Source organism: Xenopus laevis, chromosome 7L (assembly GCF_017654675.1).
Source record: "Xenopus laevis strain J_2021 chromosome 7L, Xenopus_laevis_v10.1, whole genome shotgun sequence".
NCBI classification, from domain to species: Eukaryota; Metazoa; Chordata; class Amphibia; order Anura; family Pipidae; genus Xenopus; species Xenopus laevis.
Genome location: NC_054383.1, coordinates 118,818,590 through 118,833,065, shown reverse-complemented (window position 1 = coordinate 118,833,065; position 14,476 = coordinate 118,818,590). Strand labels below are relative to the sequence as shown.

Below are 14,476 nucleotides of genomic sequence, written 5' to 3'. Positions count from 1 at the left end.
ATGGTTGCCAGACATGTTCTATTGTCTTATAGATAGATAGAAAGATGATAGATGTAGGATCCCTTATCCGGAAACCCGATATCCAGAAAGCTCCGAATTACGGTATGACTGTCTCCCATAGACTCCATTTTATACAAAAAAAAAATTCTCTTTAATAATAAAACAGTAGCTTATACTTGTTCCCAACTAAGATATAATTAATCCTTATTGGAAGCAAAACCAGCCTATTGGGTTTATTTCATGTTTCAATGAATTTCTAGTAGACTTAAGGCATGAAGACCCAAATTACGGAAAGATCCGTTATCTAGAAAATCAAAGGTTCCGAGCATTCTGGATAACAGGTCCCATACCTGTATATAGATAAATGATAGATAGATAGATATTAATAAACGATAGATAGATAGATAGATAGATAGATGTTAATAAATGATAGATAGATAGATGATAGTTATCGATAAATGAAAGATAGATTTTAATAAATGATAGATAGATGATAGATATGAATAAATGATAGATAGATACTTATCTCAGATAATCATGTCACTTAATTTCAGCAGTTAAATATCATGCCTTTAGTGATGTGCTACATCTGTAGCATTGTACTGTTTTATCTTGTTTCAGACTGCTAAATTAATTATATTCTTAACATATATTTTCTTTTATTTTAGAGCCCGAGACAACCCCAAGCCCAGTAAGTAGATGGATTGTGCATATTAGTTAGGTTGCTGTACAGGTTGCTGTAATCCCTAATCTCATAAAAAATAATCAATTATAGTAATAATTTCATTGTATGAAATATAATTACCCTGTCCACTTTCCACGCTTAAATCAACAAACAGTTTGTTTTTATTTGAAGTCAATAATGTGCTGTTTTTCTTTCATGTTACAGCCGGAATTCACTACAACACTTAGACCACCAATCACCACCACTCCGGTATGAGACAGGGCTAAATATTCACTATAATATTTAGTATATTACAATGGAACACTGTTCAGAATCTACAACGCTGCAACATCGATAAGATTTTGTATCCTCTTATATCTGTTACCTTTCCTTATAGGCTGAATGTTTCGGCATCACATGTTACAAAGATACTACTTGTCGATATAACGAGATAGAGATTGAGGAACCAAATCCATTTGATCCTTGTTGTCCAAGATATCGCTGTGGTAAGTACAGAGTGGAATGATGTTACCCATGAGTTTGACATAAACTGCAGGATATAGTTACCCATGGTTGTCATATGTGTCCTATAGTCTTATAAAGTAATATGAAAACATACACAAGACCCTAATTATATTGAAAGCCAAGGTCTGATTGGTCACTGGAATGTGACAAATTCAGTTTAAGTGCAGAACGAAGCTAATTATACAGTGTCCACAGTACTAATTTTGTTCACATCTGCATTTATACATGAGAGTTGGAGCCACAATATTGCTTGCGATGACTCAGCATGGATTGTTATAGCAGAAGCAAGAGTACTGTCTATTTTGTTAATAAAGGGGCACTGTATTTTCTTACAATCAGAGTATATTTTTCCTGTTGTACAAATGTGAAATAAAAACGATAGTAACATGCTGTGCTCCATCTGTAGCAGAATACTGTTTTATCAGCCATTCTTCCTTGCACAGTATTCATATTCTAACATATATTTTCCTTTATTTTAGAGCCCAAGACAACCCCAAGCACAGTAAGTAGATGGATTATTATGCACATCAATTAAATACATAAAAACTGTAATTCCTGATCTTCGTTCCACTTATTTAATTTATGAAATATAAAGATCTCTTTGCCAATTTCCATAGCAAAGTTCACTTAACTCCTCTTCCAAAGTTCACTTAACCTCCGTCCACCCTGGTATTTAGGAACCATTTGTTGTATTTCAGGCCATGTGTAGCAGGGTGGCCAGTAAGGCTTTGTTATTAAAAATATAGCAAGTAGTTTATAAGTGTTCATTTCTAGTTGTTTTTTTTATCATAAATAATCCCCTTACACTATATGACATGGTCAGATAAAAGATGCAAGACAAACACATCATAAATAAACACAAGACACAAAATGACGTTTAGCAACATGATAAAAAACTATTGGTTTTAACCCAAAGCAAACATATGTATGTAAATATAAAAGGGTAATAAGATTTTCACAATCCAGTGCAGGGTAAATTGTTTTATTTGGAATTTTAATTCCCTTATTTTTCAACTCCTTAGTTTATTTTTTAATTGGAAGAGAAAAAGTCAGTAATGTGCCTAACTAAACATTGATGTATCTAATTAGGCTTTAGAATGACAACAGAAAGGATATTTCATGAATCGAAACAGATTCAAATACATCAACAAGATCCAGTGTTCTATATATTAGATCAGTGTTATTTCGAGCCTCCTCCCCACCATTTTTAATAGAAATAGTTTAATTTTAAAACATGTAGCAAAAACTATGTATTCGGTTGACCTCTTGTCTAGATTTTTTTTAATCTCCACTAGATTATGGAAGGTGGAATGTAATGTAATACAATTAAAAATCAATTTTTATGCCTACATTTTCTTGTGTTTGATCAGAGAGTTCTCTTTATTAATCAGCATTTTCTCTTCCTCTCCACAGACAATGCCGATCACCACCAAGGTACAATTCAAATTCCTATTAAAGTGCCCCTTTGTTCCATTAATCCTTTAACAAATCTACACAATACTGTATGTAGATATAATTGTCTCCATAGAGCCAATGTGATCTAGCAAAATTGTGCTTCTGACACACATAAATAGTGGATGCCCATTTATCAAAGGTCAAATTTTATTGGTTTTAGAGGTTTTTGAAACCACGATTAAACTATATTTCTCTAAAATCACGAATGCCATGAAAGTTACTAAAATATCCGAATATAAAAAGTGTAAATGAAAAAAAAACCCCGGATGATGCCCTTAAAAATCTAAAACCTCTAAAATTTTTACTTAATCAGTCAATTACTTAACTAAAAATAAATCAGAAAACGTCTAAAAGTCTGAATTAATTAAAAATGGCACAATAGGGTCAGGCAGCTCCCATTGACTCTCTTTTACTCTTAATAAATCTCAAATTTGTAGAGTTTTAAAGAAATTCAGAAAAAGTAAAAAAATTTAGAGATTCATAAGAAAAATAGAATTTTGAATGTTCGTAAATAGACCCATTAGGCATTATAAGCCTGGTGGCCTTTTGCCTGCAGCCATATTTCTGTGCTTATCCAATCTATCTTCAACAGTAGAGTATGTTGCTTCTTTTAAATGAAAAATAGGGACCACATAACTCTCTAACAGCAAATTTTCTGCATCCACGCTTCCACAAAATTGATTTTGTTGGTGAAAAAAAGTCCCAAAATAAAAAAAAAAAATCATTCTAAAGCTGAATTTGTTTTCTTTTCCTTTATTCTTGTAGCAAGAATGTGATAATGTCAAGTGTTACAAAGATGTCGTCTGTGGACCTAATGACAATGAGGTTGAGGAGCCAAATCCATTTGATCCTTGCTGTCCCAAGTATCGCTGTGGTAAGTGAATAATGGGTCAATGTTATAGGTGATTGTGATATGAAACATGATTTTCCCATATTGGCCAGAGGTTTCCTGTAAGACCTGCTTATGTATGTGTGTGTAGTAGTAGAGAAACAACTATGATATAAGTGGAAGGGAACCATCTCCTGGAACTCCAGGAAAACTTACATGAGCTCCAATGGTCACTTGTTTGTAACCATTACAGTTTTGTTTTCATAATGCGATCAAACATATAAAGCATAACCTATTACCCTAAAACAGAGAGTATAGTGTCTTAGAATTCCTGTTAATATTACTAAAATAATGAAGAACTAATTAAATGTTTTTTCTCATGTTTTAGAACCAAAATCTACAACCCCATCTACAATAGTAAGTTTGTGCATAATATAAACCATTTTCCTATTTTTCTTATACCTTGATATTAACCCCCTTAGCCCCCTTTTACTTAACCCAAATAATGCTTATGTATAACATGAATTAACTTTTCTATAAAACTATTGGTTTTTTTTTTCTTTACCTTTTTGGCATTACTTGATCATCACTTTAGTGTGATCATTAAAATGAAGGTTATGGTATAATGGTTAAAAGAATAACAAATACATTAAATGAGATGCTTCTTATTTTCATTATCACTGATTCATTCTGGCCATTGCCGTGTGGCACATTTAAATTACATTTTGTGATGTAACTGGGGGGACCCTGTTTATTATTATTATACATAAAATAAATTCAATAAAATAGAATCTTACCTTTAATGAAACTTTGCCTCCTCTTCACAGACAACCTCAACCAGCACCATTATCACCACCACCAAGGTAAAGACATAATTCCTACCAGTACCGTATGGACCCTGTGTTTTGCTGTAACTTTAGACAATCAATATATGACTAAAATATTCAAATATTGAAGTGAAAAATTAGAGCGTTTTTCTGGCCAACCAAGTCCTTGGCCCAGTTCATCATGGTATTAATAACATTATAATGACTAAAATACTAGTTAGCTCATCAAATATCAAGCAAGGTTTGCACTGATATCCTAGGGGATGATAGGGGCATGCAAAATTATACTTTTAAAGATAATGGAATAAATTTCACTTTTTAAACAACTTTCGTGATCTCTAGTGCTCCATCTTTCGACAATTGTATTTGCAGTGATATCCTGTACTGATATCCTGGATCAGTAACATCAAATCAAAAAATTCATTGGTGTAGAACGAAAAAAAACCCACAAAGACATATTAAACTTTTAAGTCTTTATTAAGAAATAATTACCGAAACTCCGCTTGCGCTCCTCCTCATGCGGCGCTCCTCCTCATGCGGCGCTCAATTTCTTCTCCCTGGCTATCTCCTATAAGAAAAGCAGGAAGGAGAAATCGAGCGCCGCATGATGGCACAATCGAAGTTTTGGTAAGTTATTTCTTAATAAAGACTTTGCGATTTAAAAGTTTACTATGTCTTTGTGTTTTTTTTTTTCATTCTACACTAGCGAATTTTTTAATAAAAAAAATTGATGTTACTGATCCTTTAAGGACATCAAGGTCTGGAGTCGGTTGACCATGGCTTAGAATATATATATGTATATATGCTTTGCCTGTGATTCTGGTTATCATACAAGTGTCTGCTTTTAGAATGGTCATAGATAGGCTAGACTGTATTCCAGGGACAAAATTACATAAATCAATTAAGCACAACCTGTAGGCTGTTGGTTGGACATCCCTAACGTGAATACTGTCAATTAATGACCCTTGTTATACAATATAATACGTCCATGGGGATTGTATCTATGTTCTTCCCAAGATATCCCTCAAATCCTGGGAACAAAAGGGCAAATGCCTTTTCAGCCATACCCTAAATACACAATTATCATTCATTTGCGATGGAGTATATGTGCTCCAAAATATGGCTGCCATAAAATGTTTTGAATTGCCCTTTTCAGAAAATAAGACTTTCCCTGACCACCTAAACAAGTGGATATGATTAATAAGCAATCTCTAAATTCTTTCAATTCAATTCTTTTCCTTCTATATTCTTTTGTAGATTGATTGCAGTAAAAGGATATGTGTCAAAATAAGCTGTCGTCTTCATGAAAAAGTTATTGAGAAACCAAATCCGGATGACTCCTGCTGTCCCATTCAAATGTGTGGTAAGTATGGACAGAAGAAGTCACTAGATACCAAGCTACAGACCTTATGGATACCTTGATTAATCCTGGACAGGTTACTTAATTAAGAGCCTATGTATAAATTGGTGATCTTTGTACCCTTGTCTTACATAATACACTGTGTTGGCTCCATTGTTTGCTGTAAATCTCATAGTGCACCTTGAGAAAGTGCTATTTACAGTAAATACTTGATTTTTCCCTTTTAAAGGTGGAAATATGAATTTCTAAAGAGGTCAATAATTATATTAAGGCCTCGGAATGCCATACACATCGTATCACCCCAAATTATTTCTTTCCTTTTGTTCTGGATAATTAAGTATGTTTTCAGATGATCGTATTTGACCCTGTGATTCTGTTATTGTTTGATTTATGGTTCTGTTATTATATATTGCTGTCATCTGTTCTCTCTGCTATTTGTGCTGTGCATATATATATATATAATGTATATGCATTTCTTTTCTAGAGTGCCAATGCAAGACAGTGCCAACGTGCAGAAGTGATGAGAGACTGGTGACCGTGAGTCAGACTGGCCAGTGTTGTCCAAAGCTTAAATGTGGTATGTATAACATACAATTGGCAAAACACAACTTGTCATTGGGGTGGCAAATGTTTAAATATACTGGCTGAGCATTTTAGCCATTTAGTGGTACTAGTGGTAGCTTAGCAAAGATGGATATCTCCAATATACTTTAATTAAAAAATGTGTACCATTTTTATAAGAAACCTGACTGTATGCAGTGAAATTCTCTCTTCATTTACTGCTGTGGATAGGAATTGTCAGACGGTCCCTAACTGCTCTGCAGGGAAACAATCATACTTATGAACAGCAGGAGGAGCCCCCGCCTTACTTCCCAGCCATGCAGAACTCAAGCAGCTTTGTTTGTTTCCCTGTTTTGATAATTTGTGATGATCCCTAAGCAACACAAACCACACTGAGCGTGTGCACAGTCTTGGTCTTGTAAAGATGTTTAACAAAGTTTTTACAAAGTTACAAGATGGTGACCCCTTGTCGCCAGCTTTGAAAGCATAAATCATTTGTTTGATTAGGCTTCTGGTGCAATAAGTTCATGTTTATGTTTAGTATACAAAATACAGCATTTCTAGCATTATTCTATTTTAGACTTTACTTCCCCTTTAATTTATTGTTAAAACAAATCCATTTTATTTTCATTTTAGAACGTAAGAAGGATGAATGCCATCCAGTGACTAAATCTGTGCTTCTGACATCAGGCCAATGCAAAGCTACAGTAAGTATCTTTATATAAAATGTGCCTGGGCAGAAATATCAAGGGATACTGTATATGTTCTTCATATCAATGCATAGGTGGCAAACAATGCTTTTTTGACTGTAGGCTGCCATGACAATGTCTACCCCACTGTCTGAGCTTTGGACCATATGACATTGAGGTGACGCCGATTAGAAATAGTGGGTTGGACAAGGAAACCCAAAATACGTTTTTAATAATCTGGCATTTTTAATTATCTAGGGCAGATTCAATGTAAAGGGAGCACACTTTTCTCCTCATTCAGTCCCAAAATATCCCCATAGACTTCAGTTGAGTTTCCATGAGATAAATAATAAAATATATTTTTCACGTTGAATTAAATGTGGCCTAATGAGTTTATGCAGGATAGGATATGTGTGGTTCATGTCTAAACTATAATAAACGGTAAAGCTATATGATTGGTTTGCACAATGGCTTGCCTTGCTGCAAAACAACATTTATCACTAGTAACAAAATACTTTTATCACTGGTCTACAATATAGATAGAGCAGGACTTAATGGTTCAACAAGATATAACATGACTCACAACTGGTTATGCTCCCTAGAAGAGCCAGACCCAAGGTTTGGGAAATGCTTCAAGATATTAAAAAGATAAAAACTTTTTATTAGGGATGCACCGAATCCAGGATTCGGTTCAGGATTCGGCCGAATCCTTCTGCCCGGCTGAACCGAATCCTAATTAGCATATGCAAATTAGGGTTCGGATTCGGTTCGGTTTTCGGCCGAATCTTTCACGATGGATTCGGGGGTTTGGCCAAATCCAAAATAATAGATTTGGTGCATCACTACATTTTATCTTAAAAACCAAGCTGAAAGGAGTAAGTGTCCCACTATGTAGAAACTAGTGAATGAGTACTTGAGATGGGAAACAGCAGTAGCTGAGCTGTAACTAACAAGCATTTCATGCCAGCAGATTGCTACATATTTTCCCATATAATATTATTAAATATTATTATAATCTGGTAAATAAAAAACTTTAATTCAAATGTCTATGCTTTTAGTGTGCTCTCATTAATCACCTACTAACACACTTACATTCGTAATACATTATGTTCTTCTTACAAATAACCTGTATATTAATTTGTAGCTGTCCTGCGCTCATGATTTTTCAGTTTTTGTCACAAAATACCACTTCAATAATTCCTGTGTTCTTTTATCAGGTGGAACTGGATGTGTGCAGTGGATACTGTCACTCCAAGACAGAATATTCCAGCTTTTGGCAGCCCGTAACTCATTGTCGATGCTGCTCTATAAAAACCGATCGCTTCAGGACCTTCCAACTGCCTTGTGCTGACGGCACTCACACAAGTCTGATTTTAAAGAGTGCAGTAACTTGTGGCTGCAACACTTGCTCAGGGCCCTTTGAACCTGGAAGTGGCAGCGGCAGCGGCAGTGGCAGCGGCAGTGGTGAAGAAGGCTCAAGCGAAGGAAGTACCTTCCATACATGGCCAGATTTCATCAGAAGCTAAAGTCATCCCTAAAGTCCTACCTAACATTAGCTACAAGCTAATGGCATCAACTGTGGACCTTCTACAATCTCTGCTTCCTTATTTCTTAAAAACTTATTTTGTATTATGTTTGGTTTTCTTTTAGCCCCTTAGTGATCAGAGGTCGCCAAGGGGCTTCCGTTTGTATCTGTTACCTAAGAAGCAATACAAGTATCTTCCCCTTAATGAGAACAAACAAGGGGAAATTGGCTCAAACTACATTTTCAGAGCACCTCACTTTGTGCTGTTCAACTTAAAGGTGCCCTGCGGGTGGGATACAAGCAGTTCCATCACTGTGAACAATCCATTGTGTGTATAATGCAAATGTATTGTTTTTTTTGTAGTGTCTTCCATTATCATACAATGTTTTAGGCTTAGTTATATGAAGATGACATTTTAGCTGCTGTAGAAATCTACCCACATCCTTGTTAGGGCACTGGCTGACTAAAACTGGCAGTTATCATTACACCAACTTGAGGAATCCCTTATTTCCTGGGATTTATATTTCCTGGCATTCCCATCCCTATTACAATCAAAGCCTGCCTTGTTGCAACTTATTTTCTGCACTTTATAAGAGCACAGTATTTTTCTACTGCCAAAGTCTAAAACACTGAATGATATGCGAGATGACTAAGCAAGTCTTGGTGGGAAACAAAATGAAGGACTGTTTTTCACTGTAATTTAATTCCTGCTTTTACATGTGGCTTTTTTATGGAAGGATATAGTTTATGGCATTTCCAGTTACATGGAATGCTTACTATACTAAACACAGTCATTTTAACTACAATAATACTGGTATGTGGTCACAACTTTTAACATTATACCAAAATAATGTCATCACTAAATCATCACTCCTGCCTGATATAATGCTGGTTTTGTTTGTTTTTGTTGCTGCAATAGATGGCAATGTAATAAATGTAATACATGTAAAAGTGGTGTTTTGCCAGAATAAACCCATTCCTTTGCAATTTGTGAGTACTTGTTTCTCTATAGATTTTTGCAGGCCGGCCATGTTCCAATATGGTGATCCAAACAATAATGATACGAGTCCTTTAGACATTTAGAAATGTTTGTTCTATTTTCTCATCTATAAGGAAGAGATGTTAGATTTTCTTTCAGCAATGGTAGGCCCCAGAGGCTGAGCATGGCACCAAGTGGAGGGATAGGGGCTTTACAGGGTTAGGAATAGGACATACCAAAATTAATCTTAGGAATTTTTGTAAATGAGTAGTTTTGATAGGGATTTGGTAGAGGGTGGTGGGGCATTGATAATTCTCTGAGTGGTGGCGCAAGGTTATTGAGTGCAAATTTTACCATAGCACTTCCCTCCCGCACTCCCTTATTAGGTTCAGTTTTCAGTCCTTTTGCGGTAATAGGCAGGAAGAGTTTCATGGTCACTTACAGCTAGAGGTTGGGCTTCACAGGGAGATAGCATTAAAGCAATTGTTCAGTATAAAAACTGGGTAAATAAAAACACGTTTTCAATATAGTTAGTTAGCCAAAAAATTAATGTATTAAGGCTGGAGTGACTGAGGGGCACATTTCCTTAGCTCGAGTGAATGAATATAAGAAAAAATACTTTGAATTCCGAACGCTTTTTTGGCTACTTCGACCATCGAATTGGCTACTTCGACCTTCGAGTACGACTTTGAATCGAACGATTCGAAGTAAAAATCGTTCGACTATTCGAAGTACTGTCTCTTTAAAAAAAACCACCAACTAAAACATACCAAACATCAATGTTAGCCTATGGGGAAGGTCCCCATAGGCTTTCTAGCAAATTTCTGATCGAAGGAATTTCGTTCGATCGATGGACTAAAATCCATCGAAGGATTTTCCTTCGATAGTTCGATCGCATGAATAGCGGTAAATCTTTCGACTTCGATATTCGACCATTAGAAAATGTGCCCCTGAATGTCTAACATAACAGAACAGAACACTACTTCCTGCTTTGCAGCTCTCTTACTTTACACTGATTGGTTACCAGGCATTAAGCAATCAGTGACTTGAGGAGGGCCACATGGGTCATAACTATATGCTTTTGAATCTGAACTGAATGCTGCAAACTCACTTAACAGTTATGTCCCATGTGGCCCCCCTTAAAGTCACTGACTAACTCAGAGTTAGAGAGCTGAAATACAGGAAGTAGTGTTCTGGCTATTATGTTAGACATTCTTTTACTACAGTCTTTATACTTGTATTTTTGGCTAAATTAGAAACAATTTTTATTTTGCACAGCCTATTTACCCAGTTGTTATTTTTACACTAAACTGTTCCTTTAAGAGATGGTAATAAGTCAGTGAAATGTGGTTGGTTGAGCAATATGGGGGGGGGACTAGTCTCAGGGATTTGATAGGGTGGGGAAGAAGGAATGATCTCTAAGAGTACAGTCATCAGGTGCTAAAGAGTTGATCACATGATATCTAATATTATTGATGTTAACATGTGTTAAAGATATTTTGACATTACTCAATAAATTGGCTCCGGCCTCTATAATCCAAAAATAGTTGTGTTGTTTAAATGAAGGAGGGGAAATTAGGGCACAGTTAAAAGACTCATCGACACTGCCCATGTGTCATTTTGCTTTAAAAGTTGAACAGTACTTAACCAAAAATACCAGTAAAATCATAATTTTCACTGACATTTCTTAGGGGATTATTTATTAAACTCTAAGGGGCACATTTACTTATGGTCGAATATCGAGGGTTAACTAACCCTTGATATTTGATTGTCTAAATTAAATCCTTCGACTTTGAATATCGAAGTCGAAGGATTTACCGCAATTCGTTAGATCGAACGAAAAATCGAACGATCGAACGATTAAATCCTTCGAATCATTTATCTGGTCCGGTTTTGGGGGCAAAACTGAAATTTTACCTTTTTTTCAAGATTTATTGAAGCCCAATGCTGCAAAAAGCCTGAATCTGAAAATCCACCATCTTAGACCTACTGGGTTTGTGTATAAGTCAATGGCAGAGGTTCCTATCCTAACTGGAAGTTACCATGGTCTGTGCTGGATTTAGCCCTGAAAATCCAATCATTTTGGCTTTTTGGGCAAAAACTCAAAACAATTGTAAGATTCAGGAGAAAAGCCAGAAAAAATAATACAATATGATTTTGCATACGTTTTTTTGGGTTTTTCCCTAAACCAATTAATTTGAGCTTTTAAAATAATAAATAAGGTCAAATCAGGTATGGGAGTTTGGTTGTGGTTTTTCTATTAAAATAATGAGATAAAATCAGATTTTAGAAAATAACCCCCTTAGTAACCACGTGCTTTATAGAACTAGACAACTGATACACTGACACATTTTTGTTGCAAAAAAAATGCAATTTTGGGTTTTTTGTTCAGTTGAATCTTTCATGGAAGATTTAGTATTTGGGCAAATTCAAAAATGATGCATTCGGTGCTTCTATAATACCAAGTGAGCAATGCAAATATATATGCACAATCACTTTATTACAAATATCTGCTCCCCTTTGTACTACCTACCCACCTTATTTATCTCAATATTAGAACATTGTATTTCCCCATTGTAATTCATGTCCCTTCTTCTCTGCCCTTTGTCTTCTAAGCTTCCTTCACTCCGCACCTTTTCTTTACACTTCTATTTCACATCTGTGCCATGATTTATGGACAAGTAAAAGTAGGTTTTCCTTTAATCCTTCAAGCTTGACCCAACCTCTCCATAAGACGATTGAAACATTTTCAAGTTAGAGCTCCTGCAATAAAAATCCCCTTTGTTATACAACTCTAGGTGCCCCAGTGGTCAGATTTTAAACTAATTCCTCTAGCAGGAATATACCAGCTGCAGCCATTAACATTTTGCTGAACTATATCTCCCAGCCACTGACGTTATTGATTTTAGTACCCAAAAAACATTATTTATTCATGAACAAAAAAAAAAAAAAAGACAGCACAGGAGGTATCAATTTATTAAAAATAAAATACATTTTCAACACATAGGCCTAAATTATTGCAAATGTTAAAAGGTTAATAAAGGACGCAGAAAATCTGTATAATCCTCCCCTGGCTTTCAGTCCAGAGAATCTTCAGTGGAATTTTGTGAGCAGATTGCAGGTTGAACTGTATTTTATGTGTTAATCCACAAAGACAGATCAGGATTTCTTATAGAGGGTGCCCTCTCTGTTGATTAATGTTATGCAGACAGATTTCTTTTTCTAAGCCCTTAGGTATTTTCTTTTTTCCTCTCCTACAAATATGGATTACTAATGACATGCTTTCCTAAATCAGGTCTGTTTCTCCTCAGTAAATCTGTTTAAATATTTGATTTATTTTGTATACAGATGGTATAATCTCTTACACTGCGTGGGTGAAGTAAGCGGCATCCATGGAGAGTAAGGATTGACCGGGCCATCCCTAATTCTGTTTTAAAATAGAAAATCTCAGACTTTCCCAGATAAATTTCTCTCTGCTTCAACCCTACTATCTTGGCCAACAACAGAAAGAAAAAAGATCAGCATTCATGGAGTGTGGGCCTCCATCCTGACCAGAGAACTGTCTACATTGAGTTTGTATGTTCTCCCCATGTTTAGGTCGGTTTATTATCGGTTCTAGTTTTGAACTGAGTTGCTGGTAGACATCCCATTGGGCTTATATCCCTGATTATAATAATTATCCGTTTCTTTGCTTGTTCAAATTTAAAGTTCATTTTAATTCTAGTTCCCTCTCGCAGGACAACGAGCATTCTCATAGCTCATATGGATCCTGAAAAATAAACGGATAAAATTGCCACTAGTATATGCGTGTTGGTATATAGATATAACTAAAGAATGGGAACACTATCAAGCTTTATACTCAGTATGGTAAGATATTTGGATATTTGGTGTCATCAAGGACAATAACAAGGACATTAATTCAGGTCAGGTCACGGTTAGTTGCCTTTTACTATGCTTCTGTTTAAATGTAGAAGTTACAAGTGACCTCACTAAGCGCTTATAAGTAATGACATCACTATGCAGCTTATTTAAGGTTGTGTTTAGAAGGTATCCATGGCTTGTTGTGTAAGTGTTGTGTAAGTGACTAGAGTCTGCTTATTAATGCAAAGAGAGAAACCTGATGAAACCTTCCCTCCCTCCCCCCAAAATACATATACAGAGAGTTTTATTGGAGACCCAAGTTTTTTTTTCAGAGCATTTTACTTGCCCAGCATGCCATGGTACCACTGCCACCACCATCTACTGACCACTCAAATAAACCTTCTCCAGGTGTAGCATAATGGTTGACAACCTTTTAAACCTTTCCCACCTCATGAAATCGTTGATCCATAGCTGTAGGATCAGACCTAATGGGGTTGAGATTAGTATTTCAGTTAATCAACCAGTTAGGGCACTTGTTGAAGGCAAGAAGATGATATTCTTGCAGTTATAATATCTGCATTGTTGAAGGCAAGAAGCTGATATTTTTGCGGTTGTAATATCTGCACCCCATTGATACGTTCTAATGATATAATCAGCCTTTTATCAGTTTCATACATGTAGGCTGCAATCATTGACATCTTCCATGTAATGGGCCAGTTTTGTGCCCTTGTGTCCACTGGTTGGATCATATTGAAATAGGAAAGTACCGTGGAGCACTTGGTGACCCCAGGCACCATACAAAAGACCTTCAGGACCTCAAGGCTTAAGGTTTCAATTGGAATCACTTTTAAGATTCTTCCCACTCTAGAAACATTGCCATCCTTAGTTTCATCCAGTCATCCATACACATTGATTTGTAGTGAGGTGGTATGGCCTAAGACAAGCCAGCCCATGGCCTTACTGCTACAGAGGACCCTTATTTCCAGCAAGAGATACATTGAGTGACTTAACTTAATCTAAATGATTGCTCACCATTGTGCTCCATTTCCCCCATTGTGCTTTGGGGTTCAGAAAAATACAATTAATTGCAACCGTGACACACAGAAAATAAAAAAAGACTTTAATTTCTGAGTATTTGTTACAGCCCATCTGGGCAGTCATATTTAGGCTAGACACCAATACAGCAAAAAAGTTACATTAA

The 14,476-nt window shown here is 35.8% G+C and overlaps 1 protein-coding gene across 1 annotated transcript in view; it reads left to right on the top strand.

Moving 5' to 3' along the window:
- Positions 1 to 9,422, top strand: part of otogl2.L (otogelin L homeolog) — a gene marked incomplete at its 5' end in the record, with an annotated part of 52,158 nt that extends 42,736 nt beyond the window's left edge. Inside the window, 12 exon segments of the mRNA NM_001089059.1 lie at positions 669 to 691; positions 890 to 934; positions 1,062 to 1,170; positions 1,669 to 1,691; positions 2,603 to 2,623; positions 3,410 to 3,518; positions 3,862 to 3,890; positions 4,301 to 4,336; positions 5,558 to 5,663; positions 6,145 to 6,237; positions 6,858 to 6,928; positions 8,128 to 9,422. Coding sequence (NP_001082528.1) covers positions 669 to 691; positions 890 to 934; positions 1,062 to 1,170; positions 1,669 to 1,691; positions 2,603 to 2,623; positions 3,410 to 3,518; positions 3,862 to 3,890; positions 4,301 to 4,336; positions 5,558 to 5,663; positions 6,145 to 6,237; positions 6,858 to 6,928; positions 8,128 to 8,436 — 974 coding nt within the window. The 3' untranslated portion in view covers positions 8,437 to 9,422.
- Between the last annotated feature and the right edge of the window lie 5,054 nt (positions 9,423 to 14,476).